This window comes from Hippoglossus stenolepis, chromosome 14, assembly GCF_022539355.2.
Source record: "Hippoglossus stenolepis isolate QCI-W04-F060 chromosome 14, HSTE1.2, whole genome shotgun sequence".
NCBI lineage: Eukaryota > Metazoa > Chordata > Actinopteri > Pleuronectiformes > Pleuronectidae > Hippoglossus > Hippoglossus stenolepis.
The window spans coordinates 18,377,148-18,403,970 of NC_061496.1; the positions used below are offsets into that span (position 1 = coordinate 18,377,148).

A 26,823-nucleotide genomic window follows, 5' to 3' on the forward strand; every position below is an offset into this window, starting at 1 on the left:
CCATATCTCTGTATCAGATGTGCTACAGAATGAGTCATTTAAGTTTTAGGTGTGACTGTCCTGTACGTTCTTGTAAAGAAGATAAAGATCATAAAACATGTGGAACACACACAACTGTGGCTGAGGGGGTAGAGCGGTTGTCCTCTAACCAGTAGGTCGGCAGTTTAATCAATGTCTCCCCCATCTGCATGTTGAAGTGACCTTGGGCAAGATGCTGAACCACTACATGTATCTTAAAGCAACACCATGTAACTTTTACTTAGCAGCAGCGCCCTCTGCAGCCACATATGCTGAGTACGTTTCCTCAAATAGGGAAAAAACATTCTGTTGACTGGATCTCTGACTGCGTTAACCCACTCATGAGCTGAAACAGTGGATATTACCCATGCCCCCCAGCTTCCTGAACCAGAGGAGATGCCACTTTAACAAATACACCAAACTCTGTTTGGAATTTTTCATATTCTTTGCTGAATACCAAAGATAACCACATTTTTACTGACTTTTAAGTGTTTGAACTAATCTACAGTTCAGCATTAGTTCTGTTGCTGGGCCTGATTCTGGCAATTTAAACTGCAACTATCAGTTGGTTACGCTTTTCTCATCGGAGATAACCAAAGCTTTAAAAAGCAAGAAAAAGCATTCAAGGAGAGGAGTGCCACTATTCTCCATATTCCATGTGTCTGTACCATCAATCTAATTTTGAAGCTGCTAAGGTTATTCTAAGGTAAAACAATTGCGTAGTGTTGCTTTTTGTCTTTTTTATGGAAGGACAGGAAGCACCTGGCAGAATCCTTTGTTTGTGTCATATCCACCTACCAGTGGTGGCTTGTTAATACAGGGTGGGGGTGCCGTGCCCTCCAACACTCTGAGACGAAACCCCTTTTTAAATATGTAACACATATTTTAATTACATAATAATACATTACTCGTACAATGCACCTGGTAGACCGTAAGCACCTGAGAGCCTTCCATAGAAATTATTTTCAAATTGTATTTGTTTACTTTCTGTCTAAATACATATACTTCCTGGTGTGGGGCGCGGCAAAATGGATGTGAATGTGGGTCCTTAAACTTTTGCCAACCACGGAACCTGAGACTGCTCTTTAATTGGTTGTTGTGGATTTTCCACAGGCTCTCTGCGCCCCAGACACTCCCACTTTTATTTCCAGCAAATAGGTATTAATTTACGTTTTTTTTTTGTCTACTGTGATTGATCGACCCTCACAGGTAAATCGCCTCTCACTTAATTACTTCTGTTGGGAGCTGACCAGCAAAGATATGGTGACCTCAAGTGGAACTGTGTAATCTCTTTACAAAAACACCCTTTCACAAGGCGTTCATTCGAAGAAAAAAATTGAACTTGGTGCAGATCGCCCGATTGACAGATTCAGCAGCCGGCAATTTATGAGGACTTACATCCGGGGCTCCTGCCGCTCCAGTCTGTTTGCCACCACAATCATTGGCATATCTACCACTCTCAGCTCATCAACAACTTTACTAGGACATCTTGTGGAACCCTCTCCAGTTACACAGCACTCTCCCTTTTATTATAGATTCATTTGATGAGTTGTAAGTTAAAAATCTTACTAAGTTAAAGCAAAAATACATTTTCTACTTGACCAAAAGTAAGTAAGTACTTGGTTTTAATATACTTAAAGTAGTAAAAGTACTTGTAGAGAGTAGCCTATTCCCGAATGCAATGGTCTACTTGAATTCGGGAATAGGTTACTAGATTAATCTATTACATCTTTAACTGTATAACGGTATTCTGTTTAAGACAAGAATGGTACTGACTCTGTCATATTAACAAAGAATGTTGCGGATGTTTCTACTGAGAATATTTACATTGTCATATTATTTAGTGACTGTGTCTCAGCGGTGGCCTCGGTGAGAGCTGCTGCTCTGATTGGATCAATGGACTAATTCCACTATTATTATTGATTACTTTCCAAAATATAAAAGAAATACATGAATTGAACTTAAATGCAATGTTTTTTTGAAATGTAGGGAAGTAGAAAGTACAGATACTTGCTGATATATGTAGTAAAGTAAATGTGAAAGGTACCTGAAAATAAATCGACTAAACACAGATACATGAAGAAAATGTACTTTTGTTACATCCCACCACTATTCAAAATAACTCCTTGAGCAAGAAGCACAGAAGTAAAATCGGAGCCCTTAAAAAATAAATAAGTAAATATAAAATCAACGTTCGTATAAATTAAACCAATGGTGGAATTAATAAAACAAATGTTAAAATATATCAATCTCAGCATATAGAATATATAGATAAGACTCTAGCACCGGTGCTAGTGCATAATACAAAATATTGCTACCTCTGCCAAACAGTTTATGTTTTCATGTGCATCAGGCTGTGGATCCAGTTCATTTCTGTATAAAGTTGTGTTTTTCAACATTATAGTTGATTTCTGAGATAATTATTATGGATCCTGATGAGAAAAATCAGTCACGTTTCGGGGACTGATATTTACGAGTGTGTACGATTTGGTGCAGATCCAAATACAAATCTGGATCTAGCGAACTTAAATGTGGTTTTATAAGGGGACGGTTGGGCCTTGGTGGAGGTATACACACTCTACTGACAGCATTTGAATCAACTGATACAAATACTGCTGCAGAACCTAAGCACTGATCATTAAATGTAAACTCAGACCCACGCTTGTGCATCTTTAAAAAAGCATTTTTAGTACATTTTCATGAGCGTTTGTAAATGTGAACGTCTGCATTTACTGATGTTTTATAGGCTGTCATACCTGGTCCCAGCTGATAACGATAAAATTATCGACATTATCGACACTGAACAAAACTTTGACCCATCAAACATTATTTTTCCAGAGCTGACAACAGATTTCATGGCTTTATTCATTTTCAAAACAATACAGAAATGTGTGCAATGTAATTTACACAACACTTTCATGCTAACTTTATTTCCGTGTTCAGTTTGGTATACTTTGAAAATGTATGATGTAAAGCATTTTGCGTGACCCATTTAAAACCAAAAAGTGCCAACTGAAAAACAAAACCACAGCACTGCACAGATATTAAACAACGTAGCACCACACGTTTGCTTTGTCTTGAAGAATACAACCCCATCATCCACACGAATTATCAGTAATTTGATTTGCCTAATTCCTTTTTAACACTTCCCTAATCCAGTCCCCGAAGGAGGATACACTTGTGTAGACATCAGGGGTCTTGGGGTTTCCGCATAGCCGGCCAGAGAAGGAGACCACGCCTGCTGCAGCTCCATCACACACCAGAGGGCCACCTGAATCCCCCTTGAAGAGAAAACATACATGTCACTTAACAGTAGGTGTGTTTAAAAATACTTTTTTTTCCTGTGTTCAGTTATGCTTGATCAATGACCAGCCCGTTTATTTTCTCACCAAGCAGAAGCCTTGAAAAGCTTTCTCTCCTTCACCGCAAACCATTGATCTAGTGATGGGAACCGATCCCCATATCCTACGACATGTCTGCAGTGACAGCGTGGTTACGTTGACTTCCTGAAGCGTGTTGGGTTTGGTTCCGTCATCCCCTATGTCCCCCCAGCCGGCTGTGAGGCAGCGACTTCCTGTTGCCACCCTGCTTGTTTTCAGAGAGATCAGCTGTACTGCTGCAGTCAGTTGTGCTCTGTCGTTCAGCTGAGATGAGGGGATTGATGATTGAGAAATACAGAAAATGCATCTGGTTTCATGGATTTTGTGCAAGCTAGAGACAATACTGAAAATGTGAAAGTGCTGTAGACAACAGTTGAAACTGTCCTCACCTTCAGGAGCATGATGTCATTTGCAGGTTTATCATACCAAGGGTAGGGAATGGATCTGACAGCTCTGAATTCCTGCTTTGTACTCTCGTTAGCTGACAGGGAATCAACGCCGAGCACAACTGTGTATGTTCTAGAAATCACAATTTAATGAAGACCAGACATTAGATATGATGTCAAGGCTGCAAATACACAGAAATCATTTTCCACATTGGTCTGTGTTCAGATGTGAGATGCTGAGAATGAACACTGACTAACTAGATTAACTTTGAGACTTAGATGGTTATTTTATCATTAATTAAACCTTTCTCAGAAGTTCTTGAGGACAAATCCTTGTCATGTGTGATGAAATATAGATATAAGGTTCAAAGTCCTTAACTTGTCCTTTACTTCCATAAAAAGGATATGTTTGGACTCCGCTTCAGTGGACATGTTGAGACATTCTAACGTTGGGTTAGAAGACCAGAGATAAAGATTGGGGTCTCGGTCTACTGTGTTTTATCTAATCTTGTCTCAAACATGTGACACACATGTGGTCTGTCAGAGAGTTTGTGGAAGAGTCTTTCTGTTCTCAGCTGACGGCATTTTCGCTTCCCCTCGACTTCAAGAATACTTAAAATTGTGGTACGAATATATTAGTTTGGATACATTTTATTTGCTTTTGTTAATTGTCAAACCAGCAGTTTATGAGGTCATTCTTATTCTTTGTGTTCAGTGGTTCAACAGGAAATCCACAACAGACTAATTTCCGTGCAAGTCAGAATATGCACAGTTTTTGCATGACGTCATCATCACTGTCAGTATATATCCTGCTCGCTGTACATTATTGTTAAAAATGTATAGAGTACAATGTATATATCTATACCCTGTCTTCGTCTTTACACAGTATTTATTATTCATTTCATTCCACTAGTCCAAACCTGCAGCCACCAATATAATCACATATTAATTTAATACTGTATTATAAATACAATGATAACTAAATAAAGTATAATTATATCTAAATATTTTTGTACCATTCTTTAACCTAACCAAGTTTTTAGTTGTCCTGGTCCCTCGCTGTATGTCTATTTCTAAGTTAGTGCACTGAGAGCAATTTAATAATAGAGTCAATATCCTTGTATGTGCAGACATACTCGGCCCGATTGTGATTCTTTGTTTTCTCCGAAAATCTCTAATTCAGACAGAGATTGTCATTATGAAGTTGAGGAAAATACGTCACTTAAAAATGATTCAAAATCCGAAGGTATCTGTTATGGTTGTTGTTGTTGTAAGAAGTATGTTTTTGAGCTTACTCATCAATCTTACAATGAGCTGCCGTGAGCACAAAGTCTTCTCTCACCAGCGCTCCCCCACAGTTATGGCGACCTCGGACTTGCAGCGAAGCCATGTAGGGGCGTGAGTGGGGGGCGGCATCTCTACCGCCAACAATATGAGAACCATCAGCTCCTGAAACACAAAATGCATCATTATTCAATTATCATAATCCAACTTAATTCATATGTAGCTTTTAATTTTTTTTTACCATATACAGAAACCAGAAAGAAAAAATTGCTGCTTGTTTGATTCAGGATTTTATCATTAAGAAGGTGTAGCTCACCATTTAGGACAAAGACCAGCAGGAGTAGGAAACTGATCGCCATGGTCCCTCCTCTGATCTGCCTTCCGCTCTTGGTTTTATACATTTTCTGGAGAAGAAAACCTCTTGCTTATTTTGTGGTCTTTATTGCTTCAGTGAATGTGCTAACATGCTTTTTGTGAAGCTGTGACAAAAGACATGGGTTTATTTTCCAAACAGAGTTTCATAATTGATGCAAAGGACAGTTGTGGTTAATGCTTCAACAGCTTTAGTGGCTCATGATTCTTATTCACGTTTGCTATATGTGTCCCCCAGAATCATGTCTGCACTTTCAAGAATTGACTGTAGAATTTAAAGTAAATATGTGTCAAAACAGTTGCTAATAAAATAGAAACCAGATTTGCACGCAGTAGAATCCATAACACCACCAAGGCCCAACAGTCCCTTTAAATTGAAACAAGTCTTGAAGCCAACGTCACATTTTGTATCTCAGCTACACATTAGTGGCAGTTACTGGTTTGCTCTACTTGTTACCATGTGTCTGAAAAAAGACTACTTCTCTATAAAACCTCATTTAAATGCAGTAGATCCAGCTTTTCCTTTGATTCTTCACACACTCGTTCAAACTATCTTGTGCAACTCACTTGAAGTTCATACTCTTTTTCAGCAAAGTTCAACACTTAAGATGAATGGAAATTTATCAGATAAATGTGGCCTTTGTTATTGCTTAATTAATGACAGTTATATCAGTTTCCTCTTTTCTACAAGGTTACATTACTTGTGTTTAAAAAACAGTTTTGTAGAAGGAATGTGGTTTTGAGTCATGCAACATACCACAGCCTGAAACTGAACTCATCTGTTGGGAACAGAAAGTACATCTTTATTAAATTCACCTGAAAAACTGTATTAAACTTTGATGAATGTTCTTGTTGAATATGACGTGAGTCAGGAAATAACAGCATTTCTCAAATGAATGTAACAATGATTAGTTAGTTTGCAAACATTCTAGACATGGAATGAGAAGGAATTTTGATTGATATTTATGCAGGTATCATATGATAGTCTATAGTCTATGGCAGGGGTCAGCAACCTAAGGCACGCGTTCCAATGATGGCACACGGCGCCATAATCATTGTCACACTTATTAAAGAAATGTTCAAAGGTTTTGCCGTCACGCAGCCTCAATTATTTAGCTTGAGTGATGTTAACACCTCCCAGACACTAGGTGCCAGTAATGCACCATAGGCTGGATGCCAATCGCCATTAAATAATAATAATAAGAAGCCTCGCAGCCGGCGCTGCTCGCATTTCCCCACATGAATCTCTGCGAAGTGCAGCCGTTCATGTGTGTTGACGATGGCAACCCGCTGTCTAAAAAACCGGAGGTATGGGCATTTCAGCCCTCATGGGCAGAAGACTATGGCTTTGTTTTTCATAAGGGCCGTGCTGTGTGCACGTTATGTTTTGAAAATGTTGTGTGCCGAACGTCTAGTGTTAAGCGCCACTTTGAAACATGACACGAAAGAAGTTTCAAAGATCAGGCAGACAAGGGAGAATCGATCAAACGTGCAGTGTCCAGGTATGAGAAGCCAACTCTCTCAAAGTCTTTGAAGCAAGCTTTTGCAATTCTGAACATGAGTGTGGTTGGTGCGGGTTAATGACAAACTTATTATTGCAATCATAATGAGATAAACGTGTTTCTTTAAAGTGTTGTTCTATATATAGCCAATATGGATGGAATAAAATGACATGTCTGTTGGAAATATTAATGTGGTTCAATAATAAAACTTAATATAAAAAAATGTTGATATGGCACACTAATTCACAAGAACATTTTACATTGGCACTTATTGTCAAAAAGGTTGCCGACCCCTGGTCTATGGGGTTTAAATCCTACTCGGGCCCAAATGTCTTTGTCTCCTTCAGTATCATATCATCATATCACACTTCATTTTTTACTCTCCCATAAAAGCACAACTAAAACATTTGTCTCGAGATATTTGAGCTGATTTTTACACCCAAACACCCAATTTGCTGGGGATAGAACAGAACACACACACCCAGTGGCTGAAGTTTGCCTTTTTACCTCCACCAATGAGGTCATATTTTCATCTGTATCTCCATTAAGCCCCTCCCCATCCATGAATTTATTTGATCACTTTCTTTAACATTGCAATATTCAGCCTTTCTCAACTTTTTTGTAAATTTCTCAGAGGAATAATTCTTGATGAAAAAAATCAAATGCAAAATCAAGACTTTTTTGTAAATGAACTCTGGAGAGTCCACTGAAACATGCATTCGAGTTCTGTAGCAAACTGCAGTAGATGAAACACAGCCAACCATTATTTCATCATTACAGGGCGCCAAACAAAAATCCAAACAATAGGTCTGTTATTCCTCTACAAATGATTCATTGTGCAGTAATTCATTATTGCCTCAACTTATCCATATCTCTGTATCAGATGTGCTACAGAATGAGTCATTTAAGTTTTAGGCCTGACCTCATATGTCTTCTCCTTTCAGTGTTGATAAAAATATAATATATAATAAGAACATTAAATAATTTGCTAAAAATAGAGTATTTAACTCACTCTGGGAACTTGTGTGACTTTCCTGTATGTTCTTGTAAAGAAGATAAAGATCATAAAACATGTGAAACACACACAACTGTGGCCGAGGGGGTAGAGCGGTTGTCCTCTAACCAGTAGGTCGGCAGTTTAATCAATGTCTCCCCCATCTGCATGATGAAGTGACCTTGGGCAAGATGCTGAACCCTCCCTGAATGGATGAATGGCAATTACCTGTACAGTGAAGCGCTTTGAGTGGTCATCAAAACTAGAAAAGCGCTATAACAATACAGACCATTCACCATGTTTCTTTATTTTACATTTTCAGCTAAAGACTCATCCCAACATATGTGGAGAGGAGATACATGTATCTTAAAGCAACACCATGTTACTTTTACTTAGCAGCAGCGCCCTCTGCAGCCACATATGCTGAGTACGTTTCCTCAAATAGGGAAAAAATATTCTGTTGACTGGATCTCTGACTGCGTGAACCCACTCATGAGCTGAAACAGTGGATATTACCCCGGCTTCCTGAACCAGAGGAGATGCCACTTTAACAAATACACCAAACTCTGTTTGGAATTTTTCATATTCTTTGCTACCAAAGCTAACCACATTTTCACTGACTTTTAAGTGTTTGAACTGATCTACAGTTCAGCATTAGTTCTGTTGCTGGGCCTGATTCTGGCAATTTAAACTGCAACTAGGGCTGTGTTGTAGCACTGAACGGGCCCGAGCACACGCAACTCGGGACCTGTTGCTGTTGGTGGAGAGAGCGATCGGCGACCGGGCACACTGCTCCGCGTTGCATGCGTTTCGCGCACTGCGGGAAGGATAAACGCTTCACTTCCTGCGTCTGTCACGCGACGTCGATCCTTGCCTGCTAATTGCGCATTACGGTCCACGCTATCAATTGCAGATCACTGGGGGGAAATTTTAAGTAAATCTAATGATAGTTGTAAAACAAAGCTTACTTCCTGTTGCCAGTAGGTGGCTCCATCACTATTATTACATACAGACTAATAGATCCGTTCAAGTAGGGGCTCTGATGTAGCGTGAGCAATTTTAAGTCAATTGGACAATGTTACAACAACTTAATTTTCACACTGATCAGTAGGTGGCGCTATGATTCTGCACTAATATTAATATATGGAGCTGTTCAGGAGTTATAATAAATCCCTCTTTTTTGGCGAATCATCAGAATTCTACGTCACGCCACGGTCACACCGTGTGATGAAATCATATATACCGAGGGAGTTTATATCTCCATCTTGTTGAGAGGACACTAATCGAATTTGAAGTTGATCTGATGAAAGCCCTAAAAGGAGTATGTCAAAGTAAAAATGTCTAAAATGGTCAAAATGGCCACTAAAGCCAAAATGGCGGGCTTCCTGTTTTGTCTAGCATATCTACCCAAGAGACCTTTTTGTTTGTTATGAAAAGACACATGGCCTTACCGATTTTTGTGCATGTCGGCCAATCGTGGTGCCGGGGCTAGACTTTAGGGGGCGCTATTCAGTTATTTTGCCACGCCCATTCCTTAAAACCATATGAGTGTCTGCAGGTCGGGGCTGTTGTTACACGAATGTAGTTTGAGGGAGACTGAACCTTGAACACTGAAGTTACAGCAATTTCGTGTGTCACGGCGAGTTGATGAACTTTAACGCCAAGCCACTAATATGGCGTTTGACAAATACTCACAGTAATCTTATGCCTTCATTATCAATGTCTTGACACCCTTTTGACACAGTTTGACATGGTTGCGGTCAGTGGATGAGGAGGAATACATCCACGTGTAAGACATGCAAAAACCAAGACATTTCCTGTTGCCACCAGGGGGCGCTGGAATCTTAAGTCATGATTTCTGTGTAGATGTCATCAGGCCGGGAATCTTGTCTTACATGTCTAGTTTGGTCTCGATTGGACCATGTATGTCCGAGATACAGAACCTCGTGTTTTGATGGCGTGTAATCAAACTTTGACGCCACGCCACGGTCACAGCGTGTGACGAAAAATCTAAATTCGAGGTAGTTTTTATCTCCATCTTGTTGAGATGAAATTCATCTCAATATGAAGTTGATCTAATGAAAGCCCTGGGACAAGTTCGTCAAAGTAAAAATGTGGAAAATGGCCAAAATGTCCACTAAATCCAAAATGGCGGACTTCCTGTTGTGTTTTTCACAATGCACCTCTAGGTTTTGAATTTCCTGCAAACTTTGGTGAGAATTTGAGCATGGCTAGGCCCTGAAAAAGCCCCAAAAGGGAAATACAAATCCATCGAAATACAATAGGGCCTCCCACCGGAGGTGCTCGGGGCCTAACTATCAGTTGGTTACGCTTTTGTCATCGGAGATAACCAAAGCTTTATAGAGCAAAAAAAGACATTCAAGGAGAGGAGTGCCACTATTCTCCATATTCCATGTGTCTGTACCATCAATCTAATTTTGAAGCTGCTAAGGTTATTCTAAGGTAAAAAAAATTGCGTAGTGTTGCTTTTTGTCTTTTTTATGGAAGGACAGGAAGCACCTGGCAGAAACCTTTGTTTGTGTCATATCCACCTACCAGTGGTGGCTTGTTAATACAGGGTGGGGGTGCCGTGCCCTCCAACACTCTGAGACAAAACCCCTTTTTAAATATGTAACACATATTTTAATTAGATAATAATACTTTACTCGTGCAATGCACCTGGTAGACCGTAAGCACCTGAGAGCCTTCCATAGAAATTATTTTCAATTTCTGTTAAAATACATATACTTCCTGGTGTGGGGCGCGGCAAAATGGATGTGAATGTGGGTCCTTAAACTTTTGGCAACCACGGAACCTGAGACTGCTCTTTAATTGGTTGTTGTGGATTTTCCAGAGGCTCTCTGCACCCCAGACACTCCCACTTTTATTTCCAGCAAATGGGTATTAATTTACGTTTTTTTGTCTACTGTGATTGGTCGACCCTCACAGGTAAATCGCCTCTCACTTAATTACTTCTGCTGGGAGCTGACCAGCAAAGATATGGTGACCTCAAGTGGAACTGTGTAATCTCTTTACAAAAACACCCTTTCACAAGGCGTTCACTCGAAGAAAAAAATTGAACTTGGTGCAGATCGCCCGATTGACAGATTCAGCAGCCGGCAATTTATGAGGACTTACATCCGGGGCTCCTGCCGCTCCAGTCTGTTTGCCACCACAATCATTGGCATATCTACCACTCTCAGCTCATCAACAACTTTACTAGGACATCTTGTGGAACCCTCTCCAGCTACACAGCACTCTCCCTTTTTATTATAGATTCATTTGAAGACTTGTAACACAGACAAGAAGAAAACAGTCTTTCTCAAGCAAAAGTACAAATAAACAGACAAAAATCTTACTAAGTTAAAGCAAAAATACGTTTTCTACTTGACCAAAAGTAAGTAAGTATTTGGTTTTAATATACTTAAAGTATTAAAGGGGACATAGCATGCAAATTCCACTTTGTTAGTGCTTCTACACGTTAATGTGGGTATCTGGCATGTCTACCAACCCAAAAACTCTGGGAAAAAAACACTCGCGCGTTTTGTTATGGTTCCTCTAAGTCAGAAACGTCATGCTTGAGCGACTCGATTGAGCTTCCTGGGTTTTGTGTCGTAACAAGGCACTGGAAGTCTCCCTACATGGTCTTGGCTGTTCACACGGGACGAGCATTTCTCCGCGCTGGTCAGCCCCATAGACTGTATATATAAGGTCAGCCCGCGATTCTGCTTTCTCCGCTTGTTGTTGTACCCGTTGAATGTCGGGGTTCGGGGGTAAATGATGGTCTTCATAGCCCCCCACCCCTCTCTTTCTCTCTCTGTCTGTCTGCTTGTGTGCTTGTAGTGGATGGGCAGAGGGGGGCATTTAATTATGTGATTGGGGAAATTAAAACTCCAGGACAACAGAAGGGGAATACAAAGTATGGGATGCATATTTGATAATTTATATCATATAAAATATGTAATTTATATCGTTTAAAATCATGGGGGGAGAGGGGGGAGGGGGGAGCTGGCTCATTAGCATTTAAAGGAACAGGCACTCAAAACAGGTCACTCTGTGGAGGGCTGTTTTATACAGGGTAAAAAGGGTGCTGTTTTATATGATCCTTGTGGTATTTTGACCAAAGTATGTTACAGACATTTCATTAAGACCCCAAGGAACCATATCAACTTGTGGTAAAATGGGCATACAATGTCCCCTTTAAAAGTACTTGTAGAGAGTAGCCTATTCCCGAAGGCAATGGTCTACTTAGTAGACCTTTTGAATTCGGGAATAGGCTACTAGATTAATCTATTACATCTTTAACTGTATACCGGTATTCTGTTTAAGACAAGAATGGTACTGACTCTGTCATATTAACAAAGAATGTTGCGGATGTTTCTACTGAGAATATTTACATTGTCATGTTATTTAATGACTGAGTCTCAGTGATGGCCTCGGTGAGAGCTGCTGCTCTGATTGGATCAATGGACTAATTCCACTATTATTATTGATTACTTTCCAAAATATAAAAGAAATACATTAATTGAACTTAACCCTTGTGTTGTCCCTGCTTCCCCTGGCTGTTGTCCCTGCTTCCCCTGGCTGTTGGCCCTGCTTCCCCCGGCTGTTGGCCCCCTCACATAGCCCACCACATATTAGCACGCACACGTAGGGCAATAGACAAGTGAGCAGCCCTTGCAGATGTATTTGTTACACCCGCAGCACACAGTTTTACATTCCTTTTTCCTGGGGCATATCTGACACCTCTTCCTCTTACTCGCCCCGAGCGGGGCTGCTGCGGCGGCGACTAGGGCTAGGGAGGAGGCCGGACGCTCGGGTCGAGCGTCGAGCGTCGTCGTCGTCGTGGTCAAGAGCTCTACGCGCGGCGGTGGCAGCGGCGGCTTTCACAGCCTTCACAACCACGGCGGACGCTTCCGTGCGGGGGATGCGCTCCCTTCATGCGATGAACGGAGTCACGAGAGCCTTTCCCAGCTGCTCGAGGAACACCCTCCGCTTGTTCCGCTTGCCCGGCATCCAGTCGGGGTTGATCTCTCTCTCCATATCACGAAGGCGTTGTACGAAGAGACGTTGAGGATGTTGTGGAAGACGACCAGGGGCCAGCGCGCAGTCATCCTCCTGCAGCTGTACGTTCCGATCACCTTGTCTAGGTTGTCCACGCCTCCTTTGTTGCGTTTGTAGTCCAGGACGATGACCGGTTTCCCATCCTCGCGGACGCTGACGTCGGCCTCTGCGTGCCGCGTGCTCAGGAGCACCACGTTCTTGTTTTTCTTTGGGATGTAGGACACCAGAGTGGCGGTGGGCTGAATGCGAACCTGGAGTAGAACACCTCTCTTCCCTTGACCGCGAGCAGCCCGGTCGGGAGCTCGGGCTTGTTCTTCCGAACCGTGCCGACCACGGTGATCTTCCTCTCCAGGAGCTACCGCGCGAGTTCGTAGGAGGTGAAGTAATTGTCGCACGTGACGTTGCGACCGCAACCCCTGGTTCCTCTCTGGGCGTCCGCCGCTCGGCTTTCCGGTGTAGACTTGCATCTTCCAAGCGTAGCTGGATTATGCATCACATGCCACCCACGACTTGATCCCGTATTTCGCCGGCTTGCTGGGCATGTACTGTCGGAAAGGACACCGGCCTGGGGAGAAGAAGAGGAGGAGAAGAGATGAGAGGAGAGGAGATGAGGATGAGGACGAGGACTAGCAGCTGCTAGCTAGCTATAGCTACATAACACAATAACATAACATAATAATAATATCAAAAAAACCGAAAAAAAGAATAACCTCTGAACGGAACCAGTTGCTCGTCCACGGTCACTTCGGGCCCCGGGTTGTAGAGGCGCGGCAGCCGTGCCACCCACGCGTCCCAGACCTCTCGCACGGCCGCCAATTTGTCCGTGGCGCGTCTCGTCTCGCAGTCGTCGAAGCGCAGCAGTCTGGAGTACGTGTGAAAGACTTTGAGCGGCATCGTGGCACGAAATATCGCCCGGCCACTCTCGGCGTCCCACAGGCTGGCGGCAGCCTCGCCCCGGGACCTGTACACGCCCGCTAAGATCAGCAGCCCTACGTAGGCGCGGAGTTTGGTCTCGTACATCCCTTTCCAGTCGTCGCCGTATTTTCGACGACCCTCCCGATTCGTCATCTCCAGGATGATGTTCTCTACCGTCGGCGTGACGAACAGGCGGAACGTCGAGGCTAGGTCACGGGCGCGGGACGTCGCATGGGCGTGCCGCAGCAGACGGAGAAAGCAATTGGAATCAGCTGTGGGTCTAAATGACCCCAGGAGAATTGGATCATGACAATCCGTGGGTCACCCTAACCCTGGCCGGCCAGGGCTTGCGGATGATCGCCACACACACACGCACACACACACACACACACACACACACACACACACACACACACACACACACACACACACACACACACACACACACACACTCTGGGTCAATCCGACCCAGGAACAACAACAGGCTTAAATGCAATGTTTTTTTGAAATGTAGGGAAGTAGAAAGTACAGATACTTGCTGATATATTTAGTAAAGTAAATGTGAAAGGTACCTGAAAATAAATCGACTAAACACAGATACATAAAGAAAATGTACTTTTGTTACATCCCACCACTATTCAAAATACATTCTTGAGAAAGAAGCACAGAAGTAAAATCTGAGCCCTTAAAAAATAAATAAGTAAATATAAAATCAACATTCATATAAATTAAACCAATGGTGGAATTAATAAAACAAATGTTAAAATAAATCAATCTCATCATGTAGAATATATAGATACGACTCTAGCACCGGTGCTAGTGCATAATACAAAATATTGCTACTTCTGCCAAACAGTTTATGTTTTCATCTGCATCAAGCTGATGATCCAGTTAATTTTTGAATAAAGTTGTGTTTTTCAACAGTCTCTAATTTGTTTGTTAGTTTTTAACATTTAGATGCCCTAACCCTAATGACAGCATTTGAATCAACTGATACAAATACTGCTGCAGAACCTAAGCACTGATCATGAAATGTAAACTCAGACCCACGCTTGTGCATCTTTAAAAAAGCATTTTTAGTTCATTTTCATGAGCGTTTGTAAATGTGAACGTCTGCATTTACTGATGTTTTATAGGCTGTCATACCTGGTCCCAGCTGATAACGATAAAATTATCGACATTATCTACACTGAACAAAACTTTGACCCATCAAACATTATTTTTCCAGAGCTGACAACAGATGTCATGGCTTTATTCATCATGTTAATACATATTTCACATTTTCAAAACAATACAGAAATGTGTGCAATGTAATTTACACAACACTTTCATGCTAACTTTATTTCCGTGTTCAGTTTGGTATACTTTGAAAATGTATGATGTAAAGAATTTTGCGTGACCCATTTCAAAACAAAAAGTGCCAACTGAAAAACAAAACCACAGCACTGCACAGATATTAAACAACGTAGCACCACATGTTTGCTTTGTCTTGAAGAATACAACCCCATCATCCACACCGGCAAATTATCAGTAAATCTGATTTGCCTAATTCTTTTTTAACACTTCCCTAATCCAGTCCCCGAAGGAGGATACACTTGTGTAGACATCAGGGGTCTTGGGGTTTCCGCATCGCTGGCCAGAGAAGGAGACCACGCCTGCTGCAGCTCCATCACACACCAGAGGGCCACCTGAATCCCCCTTGAAGAGAAAACATACATGTCACTTAACAGTAGGTGTGTTTAAAAATACTTTTTTTTCCTGTGTTCAGTTATGCTTGATCAATGTCCAGCCCGTTTATTCTTCTCACCGAGCAGAAGCCTTGAAAAACTCTCGCTCCTACACCGCAAACCATTGATCTAGTGACGGGAACCGATCCCCATCTCCTACGACATGTCCGCCGTGACAGCGTGGTTACGTTGACTTCCTGAAGCGTGTTGGGTTCGGTTCTGTCATCCCCTATGTCCCCCCAGCCGGCTGTGAGGCAGCGACTTCCTGTTGCCACCCTGCCTGTTTTCAGAGAGATCAGCTGCACTGCTGCACTCAGTTGTGCTCTGCTGTTCAGCTGAGATGAGGGGATTGATGATTGAGAAATACAGAAAATACATCTGGTTTTATGGTTTTTGTGCAAGCTAGAGACAATACTGAAAATGTGAAAGTGCTGTAGACAACAATTGAAACTGTCCTCACCTTCAGGAGCATGATGTCATTTGCATGGTTATCATACCCGGGATGGGGAATGGATCTGACAGCTCTGAATTCCTGCTTTGTACTCTCGTTAGCTGACAGGGAATCAACGCCGAGCACGACTGTGTATGTTCTAGGAATCACAATTTAATGAAGACCAGACATTAGATATGATGTCAAGGCTGCAAATACACAGAAATCATTATCCACGTCTGTGTTCAGATGCGTGATGCTGAGAATGAACACTGACTAACTAGATTAACTTTGAGACTTAGATGGTTATTTTATCATTAATTAAACCTTTCTCAGAAGTTCTTGAGGACAAATCCTTGTCATGTGTGATGAAATATAGATATAAGGTTCAAATTCCTTAACTTGTCCTTTACTTCCATAAAAAGGATATGTTTGGACTCCGCTTCAGTGGACATGTTGAGACATTCTAACGTTGGGTTAGAAGACCAGAGATAAAGATTGGGGTCTCGGTCTACTGTGTTTTATCTAATCTTGTCTCAAACATGTGACACACGTGGTCTGTCAGAGAGTTTGTGGAAGAGTCTTTCTGTTCTCAGCTGACGGCATTTTCGCTTCCCCTCGACTTCAAGAATACTTAAAATTGTGGTACGAATATATTTGTTTGGATACATTTTATTTGCTTTTGTTAATTGTCAAACCAGCAGTTTATGAGGTCATTCTTATTCTTTGTGTTCAGTGCTTCAAAAGGAAATCCACAACAGACTAATTTCAGTGCAAGTCAGAATATGCACAGTTTTTGCATGACGTCATCATCACTGTCAGTATATATCCTGCTCGCTGTAAATAATTGTTAAAAATGTATAGAGTACAATGTATATATCTATACCCTGTCTTTGTCTTTATACAGTATTTATTATTCATTTCATTCCACTAGTCCAAACCAGCCACCACTATAATCATATATTAATTTAATACTGTATTATAAATACAATGATAACTAAATATTTTTGTACCATTCTTTAACCTAACCTAGTTTTTTGGTGTCCTGGTCCCTCGCTGTATGTCTATTTCTAAGTAAGTGCACTGAGAGCAATTTAATACCAGAGTCAATATCCTTGTATGTGCAGACAATTCTGCCCGATTGTGATTCTTTGTTTCCTCCGAGAATCTCAAATTCAGACAGAGATTGTCATTATGAAGTTGTGGAAAATACGTCACTTTAAAATGATTCAAAATCCGAAGGTATTTGTTATGGTTGTTGTTGTTGTAAGAAGTATGTTTTTGAGCTTACCCACGAATCTTACAATGAGCTGCCGTGAGCACAAAGTCTTCTCTCACCAGCGCTCCCCCACAGTTATGGCGACCTCGGAGTTGCAGCGAAGCCATGTAGGGGCGTGAGTGGGGGGCGGCATCTCTACCGCCAACAATATGAGAACCATCAGCTCCTGAAACACAAAATGCATCATTATTCAATTATCATAATCCAACTTAAATCATATGTAGCTTTAAATTTTTTTTTTTCATATACAGAAACCAGAAAGAAAAAAATTGCTGCTTGTTTGATTCAGGATTTTATCATTAAGAAGGTGTAGCTCACCATTTAGGACAAAGACCAGCAGGAGTAGGAAACTGATCGCCATGGTCCCTGCTCTGATCTGCCTTCCGCTCTTGGTTTTATACATTTTCTGGAGAAGAAAACCTCTTGCTTATTTTGTGGTCTTTATTGCTTCAGTGAATGTGCTAACATGCTTTTTGTGAAGCTGTGACAAAAGACATGTGTTTATTTTCCAAACAGAGTTTCATAATTGATGCACAGGACAGTTGTGGTTAATGCTTCAACAGCTTTAGTGGCTCATGATTCTCATTCACGTTTGCTATATGTGTCCCCCAGAATCATGTCTACACTTTCAAGAATTGACTGTAGAATTTAAAGTAAATATGTGTCAAAACAGTTGCTAATAAAATATAAACCAGATTTGCACGCAGTAGAATCCATAACACCACCAAGGCCCAACAGTCCCTTTAAATTGAAACAAGTCTTGAAGCCAACGTCACATTTTGTATCTCAGCTACACATTAGTGGCAGTTACTGGTTTGCTCTACTTGTTACCATGTGTCTGAAAAAAGACTACTTCTCTATAAAACCTCATTTAAATGCAGTAGATCCAGCTTTTCCTTTGATTCTTCACACACTCGTTCAAACTATCTTGTGCAACTCACTTCTATTATCAACAGTAACATTAATAACCATAATTTACTACAATATGCTACAGCGGGAACAAATACAAATACATCTACTGTAATAATTTTGGACTAATGAAGAAAACTGCAGAAACTACAGCAATTGGTGACAGTGATGAGTTGAAGTTCATACTCTTTTTCAGCAAAGTTCAACACTTAAGATGAATGGAAATTTATCAGATAAATGTGGCCTTTGTTATTGCTTAATTAATGACAGTTATATCAGTTTCCTCTTTTCTACAAGGTTACATTACTTGTGGTTAAAAAACAGTTTTGAAGAAGGAATGTGGTTTTGAGTCATGCAACATACCACAGCCTGAAACTGAACTCATCTGTTGGGAACAGAAAGTACATCTTTATTAAATTCACCAGAAAAACTGTAGTAAACTTTGATGAATGTTCTTGTTGAATATGACGTGAGTCAGGAAATAACAGCATTTTAACGCTGTTGAATTTGTATTGGGCTCAAGTAAACACAGGAAAAACTATTAAATTCTTTTTTTAATTGTGATATGAAGAATGTTATCATAGGAAACAAATTAAGACAATGTTTTAAGGTATTTTGCAACAAACACTGAAAGAGTGACTTAGACACAAACATATTTCCCCCTCAGGAAACATTAATTAATCAGAAGGAACGGAAGAAAGGAAATAAAGAAAATGCATAAAAACTAAATTATTAAATTGTATAAACACACATACAAGCACATGCATACACACTCATGAATTAAAATGAATAGAAATAATAACAATACATGCAAAAATAAACAACAAATAAATGCAAGAAAGAAAATGAAAAAAATGGATAAGGACTCGGAGCTCAAATGAATGTAACAATGATTAGTTAGTGTGCAAACATTATAGACAATGAGAAGGAATTTTGATTGATATTTATGCAGGTATTATATGATAGTCTATAGTCTATGGGGTTTAAATCCTACTCAAGCCCAAATGTCTTTGTCTCCTTCAGTATCATATCATCATATCACACTTCATTTTTTACTCTCCCATAAAAGCACAACTAAAACATTTGTCTCGAGATATTTGAGCAGATTTTTACACCCAAACACCCAATTTGCTGGGGATAGAACAGAACACACACACCCAGTGGCTGCAGTTTGCCTTTTTACCTCCACCAATGAGGTCATATTTTCATCTGTATCTCCATTAATCCCCTCCCCATTCCATGGATTTTATTTGATCACTTTCTTTAACATTGCAATATTCAGCCTTTCTCAACTTTTTTGTAAATTTCTCAGAGGAATAATTCTTGATGAAAAAAATCAAATGCAAAATCAAGATTTTTTTTGGTAAATGAACTCTGGAGAGTCCACTGAAACATGCATTAGAGTTCTGTAGCAAACTGCAGTAGATGAATCACAGCCAACCATTATTTGATCATTAGAGGGCGCCAAACAAAAATCCAAACAATAGGTCTGTAATTCCTCTACAAATGATTCATTGTGCAGTAATTCATTATTGCCTCAACTTATCCATATCTCTGTATCAGATGTGCAACAGAATGAATCATTTAAGTTTTAGGCCTGACCTCTTCTCCTTTCAGTGTTGATAAAAATATAATATATAATAAGACAATTACATAATTTGCTAAAAATAGAGTATTTAACTCACTCTGGGAACTTGTGTGACTTTCCTGTATGTTCTTGTAAAGAAGATAAAGATCATAAAACATGTGAAACACACACAACTGTGGCCGAGGGGGTAGAGCGGCTGTCCTCTAACCAGTAGGTCGGCAGTTTAATCAATGTCTCCCCCATCTGCATGATGAAGTGACGTTGAGTAAGATGCTGAACCCTGAATTACCCCTCATAGAAAAACCATGATCATAGATGCACTGTATGAATGTGTCAGAATGGATGAATGGCAATTACCTGTACAGTGAAGGGCTTTGAGTGGTCATCAAAACTAGAAAAGCACTATATCAATACAGACCATTCACCATGTTTCTTTATTTTACATTTTCAGTTAAAGACTCATCACAACATGTGTGGAGAGGAGATACATGTATCTTAAAGCAACACCATGTTACTTTTACTTAGCAGCAGCGCCCTCTGCAGCCACATATGCTGAGTATGTTTCCTCAAATAGGGTAAAAACATTCTGTTGACTGGATCTCTGACTGCGTTAACCCACTCATGAGCTGAAACAGTGGATATTACCCATGCCCCCCGGCTTCCTGAACCAGAGGAGATGCCACTTTAACAAATACACCAAACTCTGTTTGGAATTTTTCATATTCTTTGCTGAATACCAAAGATAACCACATTTTTACTGACTTCTAAGTGTTTGAACTGATCTACAGTTCAGCATTAGTTCTGTTGCTGGGCCTGATTCTGGCAATTTAAACTGCAACTATCAGTTGGTTACGCTTTTCTCATCGGAGATAACCAATGAGAAAAATCAGTCACGTTTCAGGACTGATATTTACGAGTGTGTACGATTTGGTGCAGATCCAAATACAAATCTGGATCTAGCGAACTTAAATGTGGTTTTATAAGGGGACGGTTGAGCCTTGGTGGAGGTATACACACTCTACTGACAGCATTTGAATCAACTGATACAAATACTGCTGCAGAACCTAAGCACTGATCATTAAATGTAAACTCAGACCCACGCTTGTGCATCTTTAAAAAAGCATTTTCAGTTCATTTTCATGAGCGTTTGTAAATGTGAACGTCTGCATTTACTGATGTTTTATAGGCTGTCATACCTGGTCCCAGCTGATAACGATAAAATTATCGACATTATCGACACTGAACAAAACTTTGACCCATCAAACATTATTTTTCCAGAGCTGACAACAGATTTCATGGCTTTATTCATTTTTAAAACAATACAGAAATGTGTGCAATGTAATTTACACAACACTTTCATGCTAACTTTATTTCCGTATTCAGTTTGGTATACTTTGAAAATGTATGATGTAAAGAATTTTGCGTGACCCATTTCAAAACAAAAAGTGCCAACTGAAAAACAAAACCACAGCACTGCACAGATATTAAACAACGTAGCACCACACGTTTGCTTTGTCTTGAAGAATACAACCCCATCATCCACACCGGCAAATTATCAGTTAATCTGATTTGCCTAATTCCTTTTTAACACTTTCCTAATCCAGGCCCTGAAGCAGGATACATTTGTGTAGACATCAGGGGTCTTGGGGTTTCCGCATCGCTGGCCAGAGAAGGAGACCACGCCTGCTGCAGCTCCATCACACACCAGAGGGCCACCTGAATCCCCCTTGAAGAGAAAACATACATGTCACTTAACAGTAGGTGTGTTTAAAAATACTTTTTTTTCCTGTGTTCAGTTTTGCTTGATCAATGACCAGCCCGTTTACTTTCTCACCCTGCAGGGGCCTTGAAAACCTCTCTCTCCTTCACTGCAAACCATTGATCTAGTGATGGGAACCGATCCCCATCTCCTACGACATGTCCGCCATGACAGCGTGGTTACGTTGACTTCCTGAAGCGTGTTGGGTTTGGTTCCGTCATCCGCTATGTACCCCCAGCCGGCTGTGAGGCAGCGACTTCCTGTTGCCACCCTGCTTGTTTTCAGAGAGATCAGCTGCACTGCTGCAGTCAGTTGTGCTCTGCCGTTCAGCTGAGATGAGGGGATTGATGATTGAGAAATACAGAAAATACATCTGGTTTTATGGATTTTGTGCAAGCTAGAGACAATAATGAAAATGTGAAAGTGCTGTAGACAACAGTTGAAACTGTCCTCACCTTCAGGAGCATGATGTCATTTGCATGGTTCTCATACCCGGGATGGGGAATGGATCTGACAGCTCTGAATTCCTGCTTTGTACTCTCGTTAGCTGACAGGGAATCAACGCCGAGCACAACTGTGTATGTTCTAGGAATCACAATTTAATGAAGACTAGACATTAGATATGATGTCAAGGCTGCAAATACACAGAAATCATTATCCACGTCTGTGTTCAGATGTGTGATGCTGAGAATGAACACTGACTAACTAGATTAACTTTGAGATTTAGATGGTTATTTTATCATTAATTAAACCTTTCTCAGAAGTTCTTGAGGACAAATCCTTGTCATGTGTGATGAAATATAGATATAAGGTTCAAATTCGTTAACTTGTCCTTTACTTCCATAAAAAGGATATGTTTGGACTCCGCTTCAGTGGACATGTTGAGACATTCTAACGTTGGGTTAGAAGACCAGAGATAAAGATTGGGGTCTCGGTCTACTGTGTTTTATCTAATCTTGTCTCAAACATGTGACACACGTGGTCTGTCAGAGAGTTTGTGGAAGAGTCTTTCTGTTCTCAGCTGACGGCATTTTCGCTTCCCCTCGACTTAAAGAATACTTACAATTTTGGTACGAATATATTAGTTTGGATAAATTTGATTTGCTTTTGTTAATTGCTTTTGTTATGAGGTCATTCTTATTCTTTGTGTTCAGTGGTTCAACAGGAAATCCACAACAGACTAATTTCAGTGCAAGTCAGAATATGCACAGTTTTTGCATGACGTCATCATCACTGTCAGTATATATCCTGCTAGCTGTACATTATTGTTAAAAATGTATAGAGTACAATGTATATATCTATACCCTGTCTTCGTCTTTACACAGTATTTATTATTCATTTCATTCCACTAGTCCAAACCTGCCACCACTATAATCATATATTAATTTAATACTGTATTATAAATACAATGATAACTAAATATTTTTGTACCATTCTTTAACCTAACCAAGTTTTTTGGTGTCCTGGTCCCTCGCTGTATGTCTATTTCTAAGTAAGTGCACTGAGAGCAATTTAATACCAGAGTCAATATCCTTGTATGTGCAGACATACTCGGCCCGATTGTGATTCTTTGTTTCCTCAGAGAATCTCAAATTCAGACAGAGATTGTCATTATGAAGTTGTGGAAAATACGTCACTTTAAAATGATTCAAAATCCGAAGGTATTTGTTATGGTTGTTGTTGTTGTAAGAAGTACGTTTTTGAGCTTACTCATCAATCTTACAATGAGCTGCCGTGAGCACAAAGTCTTCTCTCACCAGCGCTCCCCCACAGTTATGGCGACCTCGGAGTTGCAGCGAAGCCATGTAGGGGCGTGAGTGGGGGGCGGCATCTCTACCGCCAACAATATGAGAACCATCAGCTCCTGAAACACAAAATGCATCATTATTCAATTATCATAATCCAACTTAATTCATATGTAGCTTTTCAATTTTTTTTACCATATACAGAAACCAGAAAGAAAAAATTGCTGCTTGTTTGATTCAGGATTTTATCATTAAGAAGGTGTAGCTCACCATTTAGGACAAAGACCAGCAGGAGTAGGAAACTGATCGCCATGGTCCCTCCTCTGATCTGCCTTCCGCTCTTGGTTTTATACATTTTCTGGAGAAGAAAACCTCTTGCTTATTTTGTGGTCTTTATTGCTTCAGTGAATGTGCTAACATGCTTTTTGTGAAGCTGTGACAAAAGACATGTGTTTATTTTCCAAACAGAGTTTCATAATTGAGGTTCCTCAAAGCCAAATGGCCTTAATCGCCTGACAAAGCACAGAGTTGTTCCTCCTCTCAGGCACTATTACTTCTATGGCTCAGCCATTTAGGCAATTAAAGTTGAACTTGCATATTAGTGTGGAGCGGATGGACGCCACTGTTGCTCCTCCACATCCGCCATCACATCATGTCAAGCTGCTCGTTCAAACTATCTTGTGCAACTCACTTCTATTATCAACAGTAACATTAATAACCATCATTTACTACAATATGCTACAGCGGGAAAAAATACAAATATATCTACTTTAATAATTTTGGACTAATGAAGCATTGCAACTTTTTAAAATGATAGAAAAATATATTATTGTAAATCTTTACTTTAGAAACTACAGCAATTGGTGACAGTGATGAGTTGAAGTTCATACTCTTTTTCAGCAAAGTTCAACACTTAAGATGAATGGAAATTTATCAGATAAATGTGGCCTTTGTTATTGCTTCATTAATGACGGTTACATCAGTTTCCTCTTTTCTACAAGGTTACATTACTTGTGGTTAAAAAACAGTTTTGAAGAAGGAATGTGGTTTTGAGTCATGCAACATACCACAGCCTGAAACTGAACTCATCTGTTGGGAACAGAAAGTACATCTTTATTAAATTCACCAGAAAAACTGTAGTAAACTTTGATGAATGTTCTTGTTGAATATGACGTGAATCAGGAAAGAACAGCATTTTAACGCTGTTGAATTTGTATTGGGCTCAAGTAAACACAGGAAAAACTATTACATTTTTTATTGACTTGTGATCTGAAGAATGTTATCATAGGAAACAAATTAAGACAATGTTTTAAGGTATTTTGCAACAAACACTGAAAGAGTGACTTAGACACAAACATATTTCCCCTCAGGCAACATTAATTAATCAGAAGGAAGGGAAGAAAGGAAATAAAGAAAATGCATGAAAAACAAATTATTAGATTGTATAAACACACATACAAGCACATGCATACACACTCATGAATTAAAATGAATAGAAATAACAACAATACATGCACAAAAAAAAAAGAAGAAAAGGAAAAAAATGGATAAGGACTCTAACCCTAACCCTCAAATGAATGTAAAAATGATTAGTTAGTTTGCAAACATTCTAGACAATGAGAAGGAATTTTGATTGATATTTATGCAGGTATCATATGATAGTCTATAGTCTATGGCAGAGGTCACTAACAGGCGGACCGCGGTCCGGGTCCGGACCCAGAAGCCGTCCCGTACGGACCTGGACCTACTGTGTCGTGTTCTTTTATCCTTAGGTAGAGAGAAGAGTCGGTCTTGGTTCAAAAAGTATTTATTTAGAAGCAATGAAAAGCTACAACATAGCTATGGGCACTCAACGTACAGCCCCAGGCCGTCTAATACCGCCGGGGAAGTCTAGAGTCGCCCCGAACGGACGGCGGGTGCAATATTTATAATAGTAGGTAGAACTTCATTGGTCAATAACGAGGGGGAGTCACCGTGGCTAGTGCCTAGAGGCTGGTCCCAGCCTCTAGGCACTGGAATCCGCCAATGATGAGGAGCCGCTCCCAGTTTCGTCCCTCCTTTGATAGTAGCTGGGCAAATCTTCACATTCTGACAGTGTTTGGTTTGGTGTTTTAAAACAAGCCTTTATCCGGCTGAAGCCTTGTGAGTCTTCAGTATGGCATGCACATTTTCTAGACAAAACAACGCCTTTCCTATCTGTCCTCCAGACCCTAGTGGCAGCTGCTTGAATTCTTTCTCAGGGTATGTCACAGTTTCTTTAGAATACAGTGCATTCATGTATGTGTGATGTTTGTATAAAGCTAATGGAGTTTAGGCTGTAATATAGTAAGGTAGGTATGAGAACAAGTTAAAGTACAGTGTATTGTATGCCACAGATGTACAGTCTTCTCAAACAGGCATTATCAGACAGGTGCAAGACTGAACTGTGATGTGACGCACACACACACACACACACACACAACAACCAACTTCAAGATTAAAACCAGCCAGCAACGGCTACTATCAGTCACTATGTGAAGGCCACACATTCTCCCACATTTTCAGCCCAAACTGCCCCTGCCCCACCCCTGTCTAACATACTGCATTTGTTTAGAGTTCAGTTTCATTGCCATCTTCACAGACACACACACATTAATTCTTTCTGTTAAGGTACAAACATGGTGCGCGTAAAATCGATCCTTTTCGGGGCTATAGTGTTTAATTATATTATTAAAATCCTAACAACAGCCAAAACAGAAGGTTATGATTTAAAATCGGACGGGGCGCTTCTATTTGTAACCGGCGCAGCTTTTATAGTCTTTACGGTAGTGGTTTAGCGGATGAGGAAACGCACAGACCAATTGCATGCGAGTTAAGCCATCCCACGTGATACTACTCAGCCAATCAAGTCTGTGCATTCCCGGCGGTAAACATTGCGACTCTACAGTGCAGACAGATGAGAGAGTTAGAGGCAAGTTACACATGAGAAGACGGTAGAAAGAAAAAGAAAGATAACGATACAGGTAGAGAAAACAAAGGGAGAGATACAGAGGAGTGAGACGGAGAAAGTTGAGAAACAGAGGAGTGAGACGGAGAAAGTTGAGAAACAGAGGAGTGAGACGGAGAAAAGGAGAGAAACAGAGGAGTGAGCCAGAGAGAGAGAAACAGATGAGTGAGACGGAGAAAGGGAGAGAAACAGAGGAGTGAGACGGAGAAAGGGAGAGAAACAGAGGAGTGAGACGGAGAAAGGGAGAGAAACAGAGGAGTGAGCCGGAGAAAGTTGAGAAACAGAGGAGTGAGACGGAGAAAGGGAGAGAAACAGAGGAGTGAGCCGGAGAAAGTTGAGAAACAGAGGAGTGAGACGGAGAAAGGGAGAGAAACAGAGGAGTGAGCCGGAGAAAGGGAGAGAAACAGAGGAGTGAGCCGGAGAAAGTTGAGAAACAGATGAGTGAGACGGAGAAAAGGAGAGAAACAGAGGAGTGAGCCGGAGAA

The 26,823-nt window shown here is 40.6% G+C and overlaps 3 protein-coding genes across 3 annotated transcripts; all 3 read right to left on the reverse strand.

Annotated features, from left to right (window-relative positions):
• Positions 1–2,844: 2,844 nt before the first annotated feature.
• On the reverse strand, positions 2,845–5,491 carry LOC124854655 (serine protease 57-like). Its single transcript, XM_047342798.1, has 5 exons — positions 5,385–5,491; positions 5,080–5,233; positions 3,788–3,917; positions 3,408–3,662; positions 2,845–3,299 (listed from the first exon to the last, which is right to left on the reverse strand). Exons 1-5 carry the CDS (start codon positions 5,467–5,469, stop codon positions 3,147–3,149), a joined length of 777 nt encoding a protein of 258 aa, XP_047198754.1. The 5' UTR covers positions 5,470–5,491; the 3' UTR covers positions 2,845–3,146.
• A 9,640-nt stretch (positions 5,492–15,131) lies between these two features.
• LOC124854652 (serine protease 57-like) lies at positions 15,132–17,810 on the reverse strand. The gene is made up of 5 exons (XM_047342794.1): positions 17,670–17,810; positions 17,364–17,517; positions 16,103–16,232; positions 15,723–15,977; positions 15,132–15,613 (listed from the first exon to the last, which is right to left on the reverse strand). Exons 1-5 carry the CDS (start codon positions 17,752–17,754, stop codon positions 15,461–15,463), a joined length of 777 nt encoding a protein of 258 aa, XP_047198750.1. The 5' UTR covers positions 17,755–17,810; the 3' UTR covers positions 15,132–15,460.
• Positions 17,811–21,114: 3,304 nt separating this feature from the next.
• On the reverse strand, positions 21,115–23,729 carry LOC124854782 (serine protease 57-like). Its single transcript, XM_047343156.1, has 5 exons — positions 23,623–23,729; positions 23,318–23,471; positions 22,063–22,192; positions 21,683–21,937; positions 21,115–21,574 (listed from the first exon to the last, which is right to left on the reverse strand). The coding sequence occupies exons 1-5, from the start codon at positions 23,705–23,707 to the stop codon at positions 21,422–21,424; spliced, it is 777 nt and encodes a 258-aa protein (XP_047199112.1). The 5' UTR covers positions 23,708–23,729; the 3' UTR covers positions 21,115–21,421.
• Between the last annotated feature and the right edge of the window lie 3,094 nt (positions 23,730–26,823).